Source organism: Arvicola amphibius, chromosome 1 (assembly GCF_903992535.2).
Source record: "Arvicola amphibius chromosome 1, mArvAmp1.2, whole genome shotgun sequence".
Classification (NCBI taxonomy): Eukaryota; Metazoa; Chordata; class Mammalia; order Rodentia; family Cricetidae; genus Arvicola; species Arvicola amphibius.
In genome coordinates, this window is record NC_052047.1 from 151,846,890 (window position 1) to 151,867,171 (window position 20,282).

Genomic DNA, 20,282 nt, shown 5'->3' on the forward strand with positions numbered 1-20,282 from the left:
TTGAACTGGAGCCAAATGGATTCATCATTGGGTGGCAACTTCCAGGACCATCTCAAGCAGTGTTGGGGCCGGTTTTCATCTGTATTCTCAAATCACTTGAACTAAGTGAAGCAGGACCTCTGATGCTGGAAGCAGAAGAGAACTTGTCCCCAGCTTTTGGCACCTTCTAAGACCCTCAGCAAATACAAACCAGTCACTGGAAAATGGAGGCGACCCACCTAACACAGACCCTCAAGGGAGGCTAATGAGCTGTTTTGTCCGAACTGATTAGTATTGAAGTCATTGTTCCATGCCTACTACTGTCCCATCTGCTTAACCACCTCCCCTCAGCAGCATCTGGATCCAGGAACTTCAGGCCAACATAGAGTGTGTCCTAGCCACAATGAAGGCCTTGAACTCACAGAGGTCCACCTGCCTCTGCCTCCCTCAGAGGCATTAAAGGCATAAAGCCACCACCTCCCAGCCTAAAGGTTATTTCCTATAAGAGTTCTTGGGTTTGCTATTTAAAAATTGTAATCACACTAGCCAGTGGTGGCACACTTTTAATCCTAGTGCTCTGGAGACAGGCGGGTGGATCCCCTGAATATCCGGAGAAACCCTGTCTCAAGGGAGGATGGGGTGGGGGGGGGGTGTCACTGTTAGAGACTTTCCCTGCCTACCTAGCTGAGGGGTCTACCCAGTAGGGATGATGACAGGTCCAATGCTCACTATATCCCTGACAGGTTTTTTTTTTTTTTTTTTTTTTTTGAGACAGGGTCTTGCTATGTAGCTTTGGCTGTTCATATATTCGCTATGTGGACAATGTTGGCCTTGAGCTCCCAAATACTGAAGACCTACACCACCGTGCCCAGTTGTTTTTTTTTTTTTTTTAAAAAAAAAGCAGGATCTCTCTACATAGCTCTGGCTGTTCCCGAAAGTTCTATGTAGACCAGGCTGGCTTCAACTCTGCCACCCAAATATTAGGATTAAGTTGTGCGCCCATCCTTCGCGGCCTGATTCTGTCCTTTTTGATCGGGTAATTTGTGAAGGACCTACAAGAAACTAGATTTTAATTCACACGGGTTTTTATGCTTGGCAAGATACTGAGCTAGGAGTGCTGCAGGAAGAAAAGCTGTGCATTACTTAAGGTTCCTGCTTCGGTGGAGCTTACATTCCATTTTCTATTTCGTCATAATCCATCGTAGAGGCGAGGAAAGCTGGGAGGGCTTAGGCCTGGGCTGGCAAGAAGTTCAGCTGCGATTTACAAGCTGCCGGGATCTCACCGGCAGGGACTGTGAGCCGTTATTCCCACTGAGGCCAGGTCTCCATTCTGTGTGGCCCTCGTCCCTGCTCTGAGTTCAGGGCTACAGCCACCCGCTTGGCTCTAAGGAGACCCACATAGCAGCGGGCACGGTGGAGAAGCAGGAAGGCGGGGCCGGCCAGCAAACCAACGAGCCCGGAGCTCCGACTGTGGGCGGGCCTCGAAAGGCCTGGCCCCACCCCCGCGAGGCCGCCCTGCTTCTGCGCAGGCGCGGAGAGCGCGTTCCCGCCCCGCGGCACCGCCCACATCCTGGGGACGTCGGCGGCGCGCGACGTGCTTCGCCGGATAAATGCGGTGGCGCCGGTCGTAGGAGAGCTTCTGTCTTGAGCGCCAGGGCGTCCGGGCGTTTGGTGGCGTCAGGTACTGAGCCAGAGTCCGCCTCTGTACCTGCCTGTGCCATGGCGGACGAAGGGAAGCCATACAACGGTTAGTGCGGGGCCTCGGGCCGGGAGGCGGCGCGGTGGGCCGGAGTGGGCGGCCCCGGCCTAGGCCGCAAGCCCGGGGGCGGGAGGCCGCGAGGAGCTCTGCGTTCACGGGCATTGGTGGCCGCGCGGGCAGGGGGCACGGGGCGCCGGGGGCCCGGGGCTCCAGACTCGCCCAGATTCTGGCGTTGGAGGACCTGTGGCTCAGGGGTGGGGTGACAAGATTCCTTTGAACTTCGAAGGTAGTTGATGCCTGTCAATTCAGTTTGGCGGCCCGACTCTTTTAAATGTGAGTCAGTAGTGCCTTGTTCGTGGGCTGGCTGCTCTGGTGCACCGGCTGGCGGTTTTGCAGCTTGCTCCTTAATGTTTACCAGTTTTCTAGTCCTAACAACTACCCTGACTTGTTAATTCATCGTGGTGGTGAGGACAGTATGACAGCTGAGGTTTGACTCTCGAGTTGGCTGTGCTAACCCCAGTGAGTTAAGCTCTAAGGTTTTGTTTTCTACCTCTTTCATGTGTGTACCTGTCTTCCCAAGTTTGTGGTGTGTGCCAATGAGATCTTTTCTATCAAGGACCTGGAACACAGTGACTCGAAGTGGAGATTATTCTTTTTTTTTTTTTTAAAGATTTATTTATTTATTATGTATACAACATTCCTTCCCCGTATGCTTGCATGCGAGAAGAGGGCACCAGATTTCATTATAGATGGTTGTGAGCCACAATGTGGTTGCTGGGAATTGAACTCAGGACCTCTGGAAGAGCAGTCAGTGCTCTTAACCTCTGAGCCATCTCTCCAGCCCGAAGTGGAGATTATTCAATGAACCTTAGTTGTACTGTTTCTTTATCTTACTCCTTTTCACTAGGGTCACTTGGTGAGGGGCTTTGTTTACAGGACGCTAGACATTAGGTAGATTTCTCTGGAAGTTATGAGCCTTTTTGTGTTTGTGTGGTGCTGATTTATCCAGGGCCTGAAAAATCCTTAGCCCAGTGAACCTTTATTTTAATTAAAATGTAATTATATGCTGGATAGTGGTGGCGCACGCCTTTGATTCCATCACTTGGGAGGCAGAGGCAGGTGGATCTCTAAGGGTGTTTTGTTTTGTTTTTTTGTTTTTCCTGAGACAGTGTTTCAATGTAGCTTTGGATCTTGACCTGAAACTGCCTCTTGTAGAATAGGCTGGCCTCGAACTCAGAGAGATCCTCCTGCCTTTGCCTCCCGAGTGCTGGGATTATAGGTGAGTGCCACCACCAACTGGCCAAATCTCTGTAAATTCGAGGCCAGCCTGGTCTACAGACTGAATTCCATGACAGCTACACAGAAAAACCCTGTCTCAAAAAATCAGTGTGTGTGTGTGTATCTCCCTCCAATCACTTCCATGTCTCTCCCCTCCCCCAAATTCATACAACCTGCTGAGTCCATTTTGTGTTACATGTATGTACTTATTTTTAAGGCTAACCATTTGGGATTGAATAACCATTTAGGGAGTCATTCCTGGGAAAGGCTAATTATCCCTAATAGGGTCAGCCTTAGTATCCCAGGCTGGCCTCATAGTCTTTCTGAGCCTACTTCCCAAGTTTGGTATTGCAACCATGTGCCACCATGCCTGCCTCACAGACTTATTTTGTGCTAGGAGTTGAACACAAGGCCTTGCACTGTGCCTGGCAATCCCCTTCCACAGAGCTATAGTCCCATCCCATCCTTTTTTGATGTTATCTTTTTTGAGATGGTTTCACTAAGTTGCCAAGACTGACTTGAAGTTTCAAATTCTCCTGCTGAGGCCTCAGTCTGGTGATCTTTTTTTGTGTGTGAAGGATAGGTAAAGCACTTTATCTTCTGAGCTGTACCCTCAGCCCTCCTTTTGTGTATGTGTACACATAAATACATACATGTAGACAGAGAGAGAGAGAGACAGACAGACAGGGTCTCAGTCCCAGTCTGGCCTTGAACTCTACATCTGAGAGAATGAACTTGAACCTCTCTGATCATCTTGCATTAAAAACAGTGTACTACTACACTTGGTTTTATTTACTTACCTTCCCTTTCCCTGTTTTCTTTTTTAAATTTTGAGACAGTTTCAATGTGTAGCTGACTGTTGTTCTGGAACTAACTGTGTAGACCAGGCTGGCCTTGAAAACTCAGAGATCTGCCTGCCTCTGTAACTCTTGGGATTAAAGTTGTATGTCCCTATGTCCAGCTTATTTTCCTTTTTAAAGCAGGAGCTTAACTGATATGGAACTTGAAATCCTTCTGCTTCAAACACGGTTTGTATTAGAGAACATTCCAGGACCCTGATATGGAAATATCACCAGACCCCAAATCTATAAGTCCCTTGAGGTGCAGGGCATTTCTGCTCAAAGAAACTAGCATTTTCCAAATTCAGAGTAACAGTTTAAGAGCAAGGAGGTAGTGGTTATTATTAAGAGGTTTTAAATAGGTCATATTTGTACATTTTTTTTTATTTTTTCCATTTTTATGTTTGGACAAAAGATCCATGTATTGATATTTTATTTGACTTTTATTTTAATAAATAAAGCTTGCCTGAAATTCAGAGAGTAAAGCAGCCATAATGGTCAGCCTTCCAGACCAGGTAGTGGTGACACACACCTTTAATCTCAGTAGTCACACTAGTTTGCCATAGAAACCAGTTGGTAGTGGTGCACACCTTTAATCCCAGCACCAGAGTGGAATATAAGACAAAAGGAGACAGCTCTCAGACGCAGTCTCATTCTGAGATTCCTGGAGGCAAGATCACAATTTCAGACTGGGGTAAAGGTAAAAGCCAGTGGCTGGGTATTTTGTTTTTCTGACCTTCAAGTGGAACCCCAACTTCTGTCTCTGATTTTTATGAATTGTGCTACATTTCCAGGTGTCAGGTTACATTTCCATGTTTTTTGTTTTTGTTTGCATAAAGGAACTTGTTTCTGCTTCACTTTTTTCTTTATGGCTTTTTTTGACAATTTTATCCATATACATAATGTGATGTATATATACATAATGTGTGATATATTCACCTTTTGTTACTATTTTAAGGATTTATTTTTCTGTATCTCCATATTTTGCCTGCATGTATGTGTCTAGTGCATGGAGAGCCCAGAAAAGGGTATTGGATTTCCTGGAACTAACTACAAAGGTTACCTCCATACAGACACCTGTGCCCTGGCCAGAGGAAAGAACTTTTTATAGGACATCAACATCAGGACCAAGTTACTGAAAAACTGTAGGGATATTGAATATTGAAGAGTCAAGAATGTACCTTGGGCTGGAGAGATGACTTTAGAGCTACTCTTCCAGAGGAACAACTTTGATACCCAGTATCCACGTTACAGAGCACAGCTGTGAGCAGCTATGTGGGTACTAGGAACCAGTTTTGGTTCCTCTAAAACAACAGCAGATACTCTAATTATTGAGCCATCTCTTCAGCCTTTAACCCACTGATTTCGAAGGCTGTTCATATGAACTTGTAGAGAGAATTTCCCATCCACCATGCCTTTTTAAACTTTAATTTGTTTTAAGACAGGATCTCATGTAGCCTAGGTTGCTCTTAAATTTGGTATGTAGGAGCAAATGATCTTGAATTCCTGATTTCCTGCTTCTTCCTCCCAGCTATTGGTATAATAAACATGTTCTACCATACCCAAATGGAAAATTCTTTTGTTGTTGTTTGTCTGTCTTGAAGCGATGCTAGGGATTAAACCCAGGTTCTTGAGTGTGCTAGGCAAGCACTCTACCACTGAGCCACATTTATTTCCTTTTTGACTTTTTTTTTTAATGTATATGAGTGTTTTGCCTGCTTGTATATCTGTATACCACGTGAGGGCCTGGCGTGGGGTGCCTATGGCAGCCTCTGGAATGACATTATGGACAACTGAGCATGGTAGTGTGGGTGCTGGGAATCAAAGCTGGTCCTCTAGGGGGCTGGAGAGATGGCTCAGTGGTTAAGAGCATTGCCTGCTCTTCCAAAGGTCCTGAGTTCAATTCCCAGCAACCACATGTGGCTCACAACCATCGGTAATGGGGTCTGGTGCCCTTTTCTGCCCTTCAGGCATACACGCAGAAAGAATATTGTATACATAATAAATAAATAAATATTTAAAAAAAAAAAAAGCTGGTCCTCTAGAAGAGTGGGCAGTGCTCTTAAATGTGGTGCCTAGCCCAGTAGTCATCAGAGATTACTCCTCCAGCAGCTGGTGGGAGCAGATGTAGAGACCCACACCCAAATATTAGGCAGAGCTCAAGGAACCCCATGGACGAGGAAGGATTGTAGGAGCCAGAGGATATGAGGATACCACCAGAACACGGCCCATAGAATCAACTAAGCAGGGCTCATAGGGGCTCATGGAGACTGAAGCAGTGATCATGAAGCCCGCATGGGTCTGTGCTAGGTCCTCTACGTGCATGTTGTGGTTGTTTAGATTGGAGTTTTTGTGGGACTCCTAACAGTGGGATATGGGGTATTTCTGACTGTCTTGCCTGCTCTAGGACCCTTTTCCTCCTCCTGGGTTGCCTTGTCAAGTCTGTTTGTTTGTTTTGTTTTTCAAGACAGGGTTTCTCTGTAGCTTTGGAGCCCGTTCTGGAACTAGCTCTTAAAGACCAGGTTGGCCTCAAACTCAGAGATCCACCTGCCTCTGTCTCCCTAGTGCTGGGATTAAAGGAGTGTGCCACCACTGCCCGGCACTTGTCAAATTTTAATATAAGAGTTTGTATCTTGTCTTACTGTATCTTTTTATACTGTTTGTTTAACATCACTGGAAGACCTGCTCACTTCTGATATAGATATAGGAGCTGGGGAGGAGGAAACTGGGAAGAGTGGAGGGAGGGAAAGCTATGGTTGGTATGTACTGAATGAGAAAAGAATAAATTTTTTAAAAAAGTCATCTTGACAGGTGGTGGGGGTGCACTCAGGGAAACAGAGGGAGGTGGATTTCTGAGTTCAAGGATAGCCAGGGCTACATAGAGAAGCCCTGTATCAAGAAACTAAACCAGGGGCTAGAGAGCTGGCTCAGAGGTTAAGAGCACTGACTGCTTCTCCAGAGGTCCTGAGTTCAATTCCTAGCATCCACATGGTGGCTCACAACCATCCGTAATGAGATCTTGTGCCCTCTTCTGTCCTGCAGGTATACATGCAGGCAGAACACTATATACATAATAAATAAGTCTTAAAAGGGGGGGGGGGGGCAAAACAAAGTATGAGTCATCTTTCTAGCCCCTTGAGGTACATTACTGACCCTTTTATTTTTCATTAGCCCTGCAATTTTCCAATAACTTGTTCTTTATTTATTTATTTATTATGTATACAATATTCTATCTGTGTGTATGCCTGCAGGCCAGAAGAGGGTACCAGACCCCATTACAGATGGTTGTGAGCCACCATGTGGTTGCTGGGAATTGAACTCAGGACCTTTGGAAGAGCAGGCAGCGCTCTTAACCACTGAGCCATCTCTCCAGCCCCCCAATAACTTGTTCTTTATGTTGACGTCCTACAGAAAGTTTTTTACCTTGTCTAGCGCATAGGTATGGAGGTAGTCTTTGTAGTCAGTATGTCTTTCTCAGGAGTATAGACAGTGGCTGCAGACCACTGATGTATTACCAATTTCTGTATCTGTTTCCCATTCCAGAGCATGATGACCGTGTTAGTTTCCCTCAAAGAAGAAAGAAAGGCAGGGGCCCTTTCCGATGGAAGTGTGAGGGAAATCGTCGGCCTGGAAGAGGTGGTTCTGGTATACGATCCTCCCGGTTTGAGGAAGATGATGGAGATGTGGCAATGAATGATCCCCAAGATGGCCCCCGAGTAAGATAGTAAGTGACTAATTGTTCTGCTTTAAATAGTGGCCCACTGAAATATATAGTCCTATTGTTTCTTGTCTCACTTTGTAAAGTGATACTTGACTAAACCAATTTAGTAGCTGTAGTCTTTCATTAGTAGGTCAGGTTCATCTTTCCTAGTGTTTATGGAATTTAATTTAATTTAATTCTGCTTCCCAACAGCAACCCCTATCCCAATCGGCCTAACCGTCAGGGGGATACTTGGCATGACCGAGATCGAATTCATATTACTGTAAGGAGAGACAAAGTTCCTCCAGAGAGAGGAGGGGCTGGGACCAGCCAAGATGGGACCACCAAGAACTGGTTCAAGATTACAGTGAGTACCTTGGGAGAGTAGATGATTTGGGAAATGGGACTGGACTTTGTAAAGGTGTTTGACACTTGCCCCCAGCTCCTCAAAGCCATGTAGTCCAGTGTGTACTCCACAATCAAGTGTCACATTTATCCACCCTTTCCTCTTGGAATGAGTTTCTTAAGAATATTTAAGAACAGGGACGGGGCTGGAGAGATGGCTCAGAGGTTAAGAGCACTGGCTGCTCTTCCTAGAGAACCTGAATTCAATTCCCAGCAACCACATTGTGGCTCACAACCATGTGTAATGAGATCCGATGCCCTCTTCTGGAATGCAGGCAGAACAGTGCTCACTTGAATGAATGAATGAATGAATGAATGAATGAATGAATGAATGAATCTTTTTTAAAAAAAACTTGCCTGCATACTTTGTCTTTTAAAAAAAGAAGATGGCTAAAAGGGAGTTGAGGATAGGTACAATGACAAGTGGGAGGGGAATCTGCTAAGTGCTCAGGAGGGTCAGGAGGTAGAGAGACACTTAAGCTAAGAGTGCCTTGTGTGACTGGAGTTTCTGTGGGGCAGATAAGGCAATTAATACATTTGATGTGTGGCCATGGGTCTGAGGTATCTTGCCGGAATAATAAGTATATGGAAAGGATTTTTTTTTTGTTTTGTTTTTTATTTTTTGTTTTTCTAGACAGGGTTTCTCTGTGGCTTTGGTGCCTGTCCTGGATCTAGCTCTTGTAGACTAGGCTGGTCTAGAACTCACAGAGATCCGCCTGCCTCTGCCTCCCGAGTGCTGGGATTAAAGGCATGTGCCACCACTGCCCGGCTATGGAACTTTTTAAGGAACTTTTTGTATCTCAAATGGAAACCTACATAAAATCTGGTTCTTCTTTTTTTACTTTTTTTTTTTTTTTCCGGAATTAATCAAGATAGCGTTTCTCTGTAACAGTCCTGGCTGTCCTGGAAGTCACTTTGTAGACCAGGCAGGTCTCGAACACACAGATCCACCTGCCTCTGCCTTTTTAGTGCTGGGATCGAAGGCGTGTGACAGCACGCCCAGCACATCTGATCCTTTCTTTAAGAGCAAAAACAATTACTTTGTGATAGAAGGGCTCTACCAGCCTCCTGCAGATAAGCATGTGTCATGCCTTCTATCACTGAGCCTCATGCATGCCATGTTAAGTATGACTTCTGTCTCTAGAGCTCCCAAAGCTCTAGAAATCTTTTCAGTCTTGGCAGAAAATAGAGAAGGATAACTGAAATGTACTGTCATTCTCTCTCACTTCCAGATTCCTTATGGCAAAAAGTATGACAAAGCTTGGCTCCTAAGCATGATTCAGAGCAAGTGCAGTGTCCCTTTCAACCCTGTTGAGGTAAGTAAGGCAAGGTCAGGCTTGGGAGGCTGGCCAAAGGCCTGTGGACTCCAAATCTAATGTTCTTGTTTTTCTTTCTTCTAGTTTCACTATGAACACACACGGGCCCAGTTTTTTGTGGAAGATGCCAGTACTGCTTCTGCATTAAAGGCTGTCAACTGTAAGATTCACGATCGAGAAAACAGAAAGGTGTGTTAGATAAAGGGCCGAGGGTGTGGGATAGGTTGATGCTGATATACTGGGTAAAAAGGAGTAAGTATTACTCTTCTGGGGATAGACTTATTTCAAGTATATTCTTGCCTGTCTGTGTTCTCTTCAGATATCCATCATCATCAACGCCTCTGCTCCACCCCGCACTGTACAGCTTGAACTGAAGCCTGAACAAATAGAGCAGCTCAAGGTGAGTCCAACGTAAGTGGTACAGCAGTCCTTAAATCTCCCTCAGTGAGCACTAAACCCTTTCTCTATTTTCTTTCCTCTAGCTGGTCATGAGCAAACGATATGATGGCTCACAGCAAGCACTTGACCTCAAGGGCCTCCGCTCAGACCCAGGTATGGCTGACAGTAGTGGTCCTGACTAGATGGAGAGGGGGAACAATCGGTCTTTATAACACTGAGGTTGGCAAGCCCTCTCAGACTTTTCTTTGTGTTTATTGAAGATTTGGTTGCCAACAATGTTGATGCTGTCCTAAACCGCAGAAACTGTATGATGGTCACCCTGCGGATCATTGAAGAAAACATTCCTGAGGTAAAGCAAAGTGGGATAAATAGGGTAGGGTGAGGGACCAGAGTTGTGCTTGCTCTCTGTGTGGTAATACTTCTAAACTTTGTTCTGTTCACAGCTATTGTCTTTGAACTTGAGCAACAACAAACTATACAAGCTGGATGATATGTCCAGCATTGTACAGAAAGCGCCAAATCTAAAGACCTTAAATCTCTCTGGAAACCAAGTGAGGACCAAAAACATCATGTTGCTTTTATTTTTAATTCTTAGTTATTATAAGTGAGTGGAAGTCGGAGAACAGCTTTTGGGAGTTGGTTCTCTTCTTCCACTGTGGGTTCTTGGGTTGGAACTTGGGTTGTGAGGCTTGTGCAGCAAGAACTTGTGCCCACTGAGCCATCACACTGACCCTGGCTTCATTGCTACAATGGTGGAGGGTGAGAAGAGTTTGGCTGGCCATGGTGGAAGGCAAGAAAGACAACTTAGGTAGGTTGGGAGTGTGGAGATCCAGCTGCTATCCTTACTAGTGTCTCTTTTTTCCCTTTTGCCTCCCCTTATCCTTCATAGTTGAAGTCTGAGCGGGAATTAGACAAAATAAAAGGGCTGAAGTTGGAAGAGCTGTGGCTTGACAGAAACCCCATGTGTGATAACTTCCGAGACCAGTCTACCTATATCAGGTCAGTTGTAGCCTCTGTCTCCCCTCCTGGGGACCTTCACCCCCTTGGAGGCTGAGCTAATGCACCCTGACCAGTGCCCGTCTACAGGAGAACATGCAGCCTTGAGCTGGAACCACCTGTCCTTTGGGAGGAGGATCACGTGCTCCTTTCTGCCTCTCTGTGTCTCCCACCTTTGTCCCAGATATCCTTTCTTTCCTTCTTACCTAACTACTGTTCTCTGGCCTTTTTTCTTCCTTCTTGAACACAGCCTTTTCTAGATTCTCCCTATCTGTTGTTCCAGGAAGGACATCTCCCTTTTCTGTTCTGATGTGGGGGTGTCATATCTATATCCCACCCATATGATTGTCTTTACCCAAAAGCCTAGTATACTCAGGGTGAGAAAGTCCTCTCTAACTGGGACTACCTACTGAGATGGACCTTTCCTTGTTTGTCCTTTGATGTTCCCTCTTGCCATTGTGCCAAGAGGGACTCTTTCCAAGATTGACTTATTCAAGGCTGTGGCCTGGTCTTTCCTGTTCGTGCTGAGGTTGATGCCTCTTGGAGGCTGCTACCATGCTATTGGTCTCTCTTGCCCAGTGCTGTGAGCTGGGCTCTTCTGGAGAAGGAACCTGGGCTCCCTAAGATGTGACCTAAGCCGGGGCCCCGCCAGGAGGTGTGGGCATCCCAAGGCAGGTGCTGGGCGTGGAGGCCACAGGGGCATCTGCTACCAAGGAGACAAAGAAATGACCCTGTCAGGGGCATTGCCCCTCCCTCACTTGCATACCTCACATCAGCCTGCTTGGCCCCAGAGGATGGCTGGTTAGCCAGAGACGGGTAAGATTCCTCAGGGAAGGAACAACCTAAGACAGGCACAGTCGCAGAGGGGCCATCAGGAGAGAACTTGGGGGCCAACTGAGGTGGGGCATAGACCCTCACCCCCCCTCAACTCGGCAGGAGCCTAAACCCTCATGTCTTCTGAGGGAGGTCTTCTGGCCCCGTGGCTGCTTTACTTCCCACGCCTAGCTCAGACCTGGACCCAGGGAGCAGACAGAGACCTGGCCAACAGCAAGCAACTACAAGCCACTATAGTAGGATTTGTTCTTCATTTCTACCTTGGAACCACAGGAAAGGGGCAGCTGAAGGAAAGGGCTGTATCAGAAGGTCTTTCTCCCTTCCCCTTTCTTTTCTAAGTGCCTTTGCCTTCAGTTCTATCTCTGTTGCTTTGCTTTTTCTCCTTATCTCCCCATGTCTCCCTTGTCCTTGCCCTGTCCTGCCTACTTTCTCTTTTCTCTTCTCCTTTCCCTTGGTCTCTTCTCTTGCCTTCTTTTCTCTTGAGCCCTGTCTTGCTCATCTCCCTGCCCCAACATCCTGTGCCATACTTGTGGTGTGTTCTGGTCTTGGCCAAGGCCAGACCTGGCAGAACTGGTGGATACCTGTTGAGGCAGCGGAGCCCCTGGGCTCCCACCCTATTCCCTCCTCCCGGGGCTGCACAGGTGAGTAGGTGGAAGGTAAGGGGGGCAAAGTGGGGAAGGCAGCCCTAGGCTTAAAGCTTGGGCTGAGTGTTCTTCCCGTGGCACTCGGGATCAGGTAGTGAGAAGAGACAGCCAGCCTTCAAGGCAATCCAGAGGGGTACCCCTTGTGAGGAGGGGAATTGGGGGTTCTTATCTCCAAGTGCAGACTGGGAAGGAGTGGGCGATGAGAAGGGTGGGATGGGCTGTTCCTCGGGTTTTTGGTGTATTTGCTCCTAGAGCAGCCCAGGAGGCATGATGGCTCTGAAGCGTCACTTACTTCTGTCCCGTTCTTGACAGCGCCATTCGCGAACGATTTCCCAAGTTATTACGCCTGGTAAGTTTAACAATGCTAACAAGGGCCGGGTGGTGATGGTGCACGCCTTTAATCCCAGCACCTGGGAGTCAGAGGTAGGCAGATCTCTGTGAATTCAAGGCTAGCCTGATCTACAAGTGCTAGTTCCAGGACAGGCTCCAAAGCTACAGAAAAACAAAACAAAAAAATTTGTTCTCTTCTAACAAGCACAACAAAAAACTCTGTTTTTTGACTCCCAGTGTGAATGAGTAGATCCCTTTTGAGAATATGCTGACAGTGATAGCCATCATCCTAGAAAAGTTCACATGAGATTCCTGCACACTCTTTATCCCGTTTTATGATTGACTTTTGACTCTGTTCTTAGCTCTTTTGTGTGCTAACAAATTCTTTTTTCTGCTTCACATGTTACATTCACTGTTTCCATAGGATGGCCACGAGTTACCCCCTCCAATTGCCTTTGATGTTGAAGCCCCCACAATGCTACCACCCTGCAAGGTCAGAATTGGGGATAGAATTATAAACTCGTGAGTGGGAAGCATACTGGTTCTGTGATCCTAATGTCTTGTTTGATTTCAGGGAAGCTATTTTGGAACAGAAAATTTAAAGAGTTTGGTCCTGCACTTCTTGCAGCAGTGAGTATCCCAGAGGCCCTTAGGGCTGGGGATAGTGACTGGCCTGTGCATAGCTCACTGCTTTGTTGCTTTGGTTTTAGACACAACTCAGACTCTTCCTTTCACTTTCCTTACAGGTACTATGCAATTTATGATTCAGGAGACCGCCAGGGTCTCCTAGATGCCTACCATGATGGCGCCTGTTGCTCACTAAGCATTCCACCGAACTCTGTCCGGTGAGTGTCACATGTCAGAACCTAGAACCACAGAGTTTTTTGGTAGATATAGGTACTGTTCTGACCAATCCTATTTTCCAGAAGCAACTTATCTGAATACTTCAAAGACAGCAGAAATGTGAAGAAGCTTAAAGATCCCAGTAAGTATATTGTGTGAGCAGTCAAAATGAGAAACAATCAACAGAGCTAGCCAGGGCAGGTGTTCCCTAACTTTGGTTTCTCTTCCTTCTACTTGCAGCCCTGCGGTTCCGGCTATTAAAGCATACACGTCTCAACGTTGTTGCCTTCCTCAATGAGTTACCCAAAACTCAACATGATACCAATTCCTTTGTGGTAGACATAAGTGCCCAAACAGTAAGCACATATTCTCCTGACAGAAGCCTGGAATTGGGGTGGGGAATGGGTTCAGCACTCCTTGGGTGAGGAGGCTCAAGCTCTGGTTGGGAACCTCCGTTGCTTCAGGTGCTTTTTTCTCTTTCAGAGCACATTGCTGTGTTTCTCTGTCAATGGAGTCTTCAAAGAAGGTAAAAATCTTGAGTCCTGAACCTTTTTCTGATCCTTAGTTCCCCAGCTATCTTCTTATCCCTTTCCTTCTCTGACCTTCCTGTTTTACCAGACCATCTTGGTTTGATCTTATCTCCTACTGTCTTAGATGCAGTGTGACAAAAACCTAGGGACCAGGACCATGTAGATGGAAGAGTCAGACAGGTCTCCATTTCCATCCCTGTGTTTATTCTGTGGGTCTACCAAAGTTACAGTACCTCAGAAACATTCTTTGCTTCTGTTTTGTCAGACGAGGTTCATAATACTCTTGCACAGTGGTGCTTTAGGAACTGAAATGACTTCAGATACCTTTGCCAAGCCACAGGGTCAAGACTTTCTAAGTTGTTTCACTTACTTCCTGTTCCTGTCCTCCCTGATCTGTCCCTGATCCACCTCTGTTCTTCTGTGTCCCAATAACCATCCTTACCTGACCATGATGTGAGAACCTTTTGTACACATCAAGCTTGAATGATTCTAAGGAGCCATTGCTGCTGTTCTCGTTGCAGTGGATGGGAAGTCTCGAGATTCTCTACGTGCTTTCACGAGAACATTCATTGCTGTTCCTGCCAGCAATTCAGGGTAAGTGCTCAGCTTATCACGTTGGGCATCAGTCTCAGTCTCAGATAATTGGAAAGAATTATTCCTCAGGGAGTTAGCAGAATTGTAGAAAAGCAATAAATATGAAGAAGTTCATGAAGCTTGAGTAACAACTATCATAATAATTCTAATGTGTTTGGGAAATAATCCTCCTAAATACCTAGTCTGTAGTCATAAATGATGAAAGGTAACATTAGATGGGCACCATGTGGATTAACCAGATCTGAGAACAGAGACAGTGTAGAAGGGAGAGGTTATTTGTCTTATTTATTTAAGATGTTCTTTGTCCCCAAGGTTATGTATTATAAATGATGAATTATTTGTGCGGAATGCCAGCCCTGACGAAATCCAAAGAGCCTTCGCCATGCCTGCACCCACACCTTCCTCCAGTCCAGTACCCACGCTCTCTCCAGAACAACAGGAAATGTTGCAAGCATTCTCTACCCAGTCTGGCATGAACCTCGAGTGGTCCCAGAAGTGAGTGCCGAACATGGAAAGGACCAAGAGGAAACAGCCAAAAAAGATTTCCACCAAAACTTCTGCATAAATTATTTATAAAATTCCAAAGCAGCTGGGCCCCAGCACTTTTGGGAGGCAGAGGCAGGTGGATCTCTGTGAGTTTGAGGCCAGCCTGGTCTACAAGAGCTAGTTCCAGGACAGCCTCCAAAGCTACAGAGAAACCCTGTCTCGAAAAAAAACAAAAAACAAAAAAATCCAAAGCACAAATTAAGAATGAATTGTTGCCCTCTCGCTTACATATTGCTCCCTTCTCCCCACAGCAAAATTAGGGATTAAACCTAGACTTCAGACTTCATAAATGCTAGACGTTCTACCACCAAGCTAATTTTCCTGGCCGCCTTTTTTGTTGAGACAGGGTTACACTATGTACTTGTCTGGCCTTGAACTCATAGATACTTGCCTGCGTCTTCCTCCAGAATGGTGTAGCTAAAGGCATGAGCTGTTGCTACCCAGTCCTCTTTTTACTTGTCATTCATTTTGCGACAAGGTCTCATTAAGTTACCAAAGCTGTGCTTTAACTCTACCAAGTCATGGACTGCAGTGATCCTCATCATTCCAAGGGAGCTACGACTATAGGTGCATACCTGGAGCAAGAGTCCTCTTATGTATGGTTCTGCAACAGTTTTGTTTTGAGACAGGGTCTTGCTATGTGCCTTGACTGCCTAAAAGTCATTGTATAGCTCAGGATTGCCTCCAACTCAGTGATTCCCACCTACTTCTGCCTCCTGAATGGTGGGATTAAAGGCCTGCACCATCTTGCCATCCTGCAGCTTAGTTTTTAAATTATGTAAATCCTTCCATTCCAGTATAAAATTTTGGTCATTGTTGTTAGACATTTTAATGCTTCATTTGTATGAGTGGTGCAATAATGTATAAACTTAGTGAAAAACTTGGGTGAAGTTCTTCATGGCATAGATTATAGTATAGAGTGGCTTTTTCCCCCTTTAGTAGTCAGAATCTCACGTGGCTTCCTATTTTAATCTCACTTCAGGTGCCTTCAAGACAATAACTGGGACTACACCAGATCTGCTCAGGCCTTCACTCATCTCAAGGTAGGGTATGGGAATTTTGTGTCTAGAACCAGGGATCTCTGAGCTTTTCAAAAGGGTCAAATGAAGGCTGGGTGTGGTGGGCTTGTCATTAGTCCCAGCACTTGGGAGGTAGAGGTAGCCGATTGGGCCAACCTGGTCTATATAGAGTTCCAGGACAGCAGGGTGTGGAATGGGGAGTGTCAAATGAGCTGGTGAGAAAGGGATTATCTGGCTCTACTTAACCTGTTCTCTTTCTGCAGGCCAAGGGAGAGATTCCAGAAGTAGCGTTTATGAAATGATCACAGGAAAAGCCCCCTTGTAAATAGCCCATGGATAATATTGTCTGGCTGTCATCTGCCGTCTCCTGTGCAGCACCGAGGCCAGCCTGTAACTGTGACTGAGGGAGGGCTGCCTCATCCTCCTCACCTACCTTCTGGAAGATTTACAGAAGACTTCCGGAAGATTGAGCCTCATGGTGCCAGGAAGCCAAAGCTTACTTTGTAGAGCTGACACTAAACTACCCGAAGGACTTAGGTGCTCTGTGTACTTAACCCCAGATTCCCTTTACTTTTTAAGATAAAGAGTGATATTGTAGTCTGTGTCCTATTACTGGCTTGTTTTCCCTCACTGCAGGAAGGGGTGGGAGAATGTGTCGTAACAGGAAGTCCCGCCCCGGGGATGGAAGTGCCGCGCCATGGCGGCACCTTGGTGGCGGGGTGTCCGCGGGCTGTTTTCCTTGCTGCGGTCCCAGCCTGTGTACCGGCCTTTGCAAAATGAGGTCCCACGAGATGTGCTGCTCTTCCAAAATGAACGGGGTCGCTTCTTTGCCACCCTTGGACTATTCTGCGCCGGCCAGGGCATCTTCTGGACCTCTCTGGCTGTTACAGCCTTGTCCCGACCTCTTATCCGAGGTCCTGCGGAGGCCCCCAACCAGGGCAACACCGACCTGCGCTCCGCACTCTGGCGCTACGGGCTAGCTGTTGGTTGCGGCACGATGGGTAAGGGCATGGGCTTCAGGTTGTCGTGGGGCTGTGAGCACAAAACTCAATGAAGGGTTCCCAATCCTGGATGAGCGAAAATGTAAGCGGGATATCCAGTGTAGTTGTGATGAAAGTCCGTGAATGCTTTGCTTGCCAACTCCCTACCTCCGCCCTGCACACCATAAGCCAAGGTCTGTCCTTCCCCCTGGCGGTGGGTGAGCAGGCTACTGAAGTCATGGGCCCATTTTCTCCCTTTAACGACGGAGCTGGCCATCTATAAAAACGTCAGTATGGCCCAATTTGTAGAGTGCTCGCCTAAGGCATGAGCCTTGGATTCAATACCCAGCACTGCATAAGCTGTACACCCAGATGTAATATTAGCATTTTGACAGTGGAGGCAGGAAGTTCACAAACTTAGGATTATAGCAAGCTTGCAGCCAGCATGGGTTGGGTTGAAAGACCATTTTCTTTTTTCCCTGAGACAAGGTTTTTCTGTATAACTCTGGCTGTCCTGGAACTCACTCTGTAGAACAGGCTGGCCTCGAACTCAGATCCTCCTGCCTCTGCCTTCTGAGTGCTCAGATTAAAGTTGTGCACTACCACTGCTTAGCTTGTCTAAGTGATAGGTTTAGAGTTAGAAACACAAAATTCTGTTAGAGCCATTATAGCAATGTGTTGCTCTAATAGGGGTCTGCATAATCCTTTACCCTACTTTGCTTCTCCTGCAGGAACCTTGGTCCTGGGTGCTGGTCTTCTCTACTCTCTCCGATCTGTGCGTTCAGTCATGCTCCTTGCAGGAGGGCAGCAGGTGACACTCACCACTTATGCCCCCTTTGGCTTGGGGACCCGTTTCACAGTTCCCTTGAACCAGGTTTCCTGCATGGCCCATAGAGGTGAAGTTCCTGCCATGTTGCCTCTGAAAATTAAAGGCCGACGCTTCTACTTCCTTTTGGACAAAACTGGACACTTCCCCAACACTCAACTTTTTGACAACACTGTGGGTGCCTATCGGAGCCTGTGAAAAGTGGCTTACCCTTCTCAGATGAGGATGCAAACCCTTGAGATGAGGAGACAACCAACCCAGGACAATGAAAAGGCACCCAGGATTCACTGCTAGCCAATAAATCTGTCTTCTAAAGGGCCTGATAAACCATCGTTCTGTCTTCTCTCCCATCTATTTTCTTTCACATCAAGAACTCTATACCATGATGAAGAAAAGTAATATATATTATTTTGGTACAAAAAAAATTGTTAAGGTGTGTGTGTGGGGGAATCTATTCTAATGTTTCCCTCCTGGAGGGAAAACGGAGGCTCTCAGTATAAACAGGGCTGTATTTGAGACAAGATTAAAAGCTCTTGGGCATGGAGGTTCTGGCTGCAGAGAGCACGCTGGACATCCTTCAGGAGTGAGATGGGCGGTGCCCAACAAGAGCGGCCGTCTCGGAGCTCCACTCTGGGTCACCCCTCTCTGGAGCCTGGGGGGCTTCAGACTTGCACTGCACGACCTGGAGCATCCAAACCAGACACCACAGCACCAGATTCACCCAAGAAGAGGTCTGTGAGAGAAAAGAGGAATATGAGGAGGAAGCCATCTCCAGTACTCAATATCCTCTATTGAGAATCAGGTGACACGCCCGCGGATACTTGGAGCTTTTGACTCAATTACAGCCAAGCACATATTACATGGAACACTCCATAATTGAGCTAGGTATTTAATCTTAGTATCTCTTTGTCTCACTTCAGCATTTCGTAGGTTGGCGTAAAACTGCACAGCAGTTCCAGGGGGTATCCATGAGATTTTCTGGGCGTCAGAGCAGCTGTGAGGATAGAGAGAGGGAAAACGCTCTAAACACATTTGTGTTCTTAGAGTAAAGGCCAAAGGATGGGGATAAAATGGGAACGTAAATACAGAGGGAAGATAGTCCCTGCCAGGTTTCCCTCCCTCTCCCATTACCTAATTGTATGGTTCAAGGAGATGATGGAATTGCAGAGAGAACGGGTGCCAAATCGAAGTATACAGGCAGACACTAAGATGAGGAAGATGGCTACAGCTGAGATGCCCAAAGCAATTCGGAGCCCTATAGAACCTCTAAGGGAGAGAAAACAAGCTGTGTGGCTTAGATGGAACTCATCTCACCTCAGCCCCTTGTCCTCAGTAGGGCAATCACCTGTGGGAATCCTCGATGCAGCTGCTGTACACCCAGAAGAGGAGAAGCAGAAGGCAGTAGAGGGCCAAAAGGCCTGAAGCCCCAGCTACAAAGGAGCAGAGGGAGGGGGCTGAGGGACTTGACAAGGCCAGAGAGGAGCCATTGAGGGCAACCACACCATACAGGGGACAGCTACCACCGAAGGAGCCCTGTGGAGAGAAAGCTGTTTAGTCCTTCGTTCCAGTTTAGTGCCCCGAGATGCAGGTTACTGCCAGATGTCTGGGCTAGTTCACAAATTAGGAGAAACGGAGAGACTGATGTAGATCTGCTGGCTGCAGGGCCCCGAAGGGATCAGAAAATTCAGTGGGTTCTAATGAACCCAAGAGAATCCCGGCAGTGGCGACACACTGCCTTTAATCCCAGCACAGGGAGGCCGAGGCAGGTAGATATCTGAGTTCAAGGCTAGGCTGGTCTAGAGGGAGTGCCAGGATGGCCAGGGCTAGCTAGAGAAACCCTGTCTCAAAAAACAAAAACCCAAGGGAAATCACAAGTTTCAGCCTTCCCTGTGAGCAGAAATTCTGGAGTAAACCCTGACCTTGTGTGCCCTTAAACAAGCAGCTCTCCTAGTCTGTAGTGTCCTAGACTCCTGCAGAGACTCAAAGTATTCTATTACCAAGACCGCCCAGCAGTAGTAGACCTTAAATGTACGTAGGTATTTACGTTTCCTCATTTCACACACCGCGTTAGAATCATGTGGGACCTCGAACGCCTCTACACTACGTTTTTTGGGAAGGGGGGAGTGAGGGAGGTGCAAAATGTTTCCATTGGGTAAATGCAAAGACGGCCTCAGTCTCAGTACCCAAGCAAGCTTATGCAGCAGTTAACAAACGGCTCATCTTGGGCGGGAAGACGCTCTCCATGTCCAGCTCCTTTGGCAAGAAAACAACTTTGGGACTTCTCAGCCCCTAAGACCGGTGGAGCTACCGCGGCCAGTCCCGGACGTCGGCCTGCTCCAACCCAAGGCTAGCCCGCCCCGCTGCCGCACCTGGGTTCTGGTCAGTGCCGCAGCCGCCACAGCCCCGCACAGGAAGGCGGCAGCGAATAGCGCGAGCTCAACGCGCTGCAACCAGCGCAGCGCCATGGCGCCTGGGCCACCAGGAAGCCAACCGCCCAAGACCCGCCCACGAGCCCGAACGCGTCA

General features: G+C 47.1%; 3 protein-coding genes across 4 annotated transcripts; 2 read left to right on the top strand and 1 right to left on the bottom strand.

The window, feature by feature from the left end:
• Positions 1–1,531: 1,531 nt before the first annotated feature.
• On the top strand, positions 1,532–16,548 carry Nxf1 (nuclear RNA export factor 1). Of its 2 annotated transcripts, none has more exons than XM_038323139.2 (21): positions 1,532–1,726; positions 7,339–7,519; positions 7,709–7,862; positions 9,133–9,216; positions 9,301–9,405; positions 9,536–9,616; positions 9,699–9,768; positions 9,876–9,964; positions 10,059–10,166; positions 10,505–10,614; positions 12,402–12,438; positions 12,844–12,912; positions 12,994–13,049; positions 13,166–13,264; positions 13,349–13,404; positions 13,503–13,618; positions 13,746–13,788; positions 14,314–14,386; positions 14,699–14,881; positions 15,915–15,975; positions 16,215–16,548. In XM_038323139.2, the coding sequence occupies exons 1-21, from the start codon at positions 1,699–1,701 to the stop codon at positions 16,251–16,253; spliced, it is 1,842 nt and encodes a 613-aa protein (XP_038179067.1). In that variant the 5' UTR covers positions 1,532–1,698; the 3' UTR covers positions 16,254–16,548. The 2 variants fall into 2 exon arrangements, with proteins under 2 accessions (XP_038179067.1, XP_038179058.1); XM_038323130.1 differs by having other exon boundaries at positions 1,533–1,726; positions 13,346–13,404.
• Positions 16,549–16,587: 39 nt separating this feature from the next.
• On the top strand, positions 16,588–18,084 carry Tmem223 (transmembrane protein 223). Its single transcript, XM_038323164.2, has 2 exons — positions 16,588–16,952; positions 17,663–18,084. Exons 1-2 carry the CDS (start codon positions 16,649–16,651, stop codon positions 17,953–17,955), a joined length of 597 nt encoding a protein of 198 aa, XP_038179092.1. The 5' UTR covers positions 16,588–16,648; the 3' UTR covers positions 17,956–18,084.
• Positions 18,085–18,143: 59 nt separating this feature from the next.
• Tmem179b (transmembrane protein 179B) lies at positions 18,144–20,282 on the bottom strand. Its single transcript, XM_038323152.2, has 5 exons — positions 20,127–20,282; positions 19,103–19,290; positions 18,889–19,023; positions 18,673–18,751; positions 18,144–18,490 (listed from the first exon to the last, which is right to left on the bottom strand). Exons 1-5 carry the CDS (start codon positions 20,220–20,222, stop codon positions 18,335–18,337), a joined length of 654 nt encoding a protein of 217 aa, XP_038179080.1. The 5' UTR covers positions 20,223–20,282; the 3' UTR covers positions 18,144–18,334.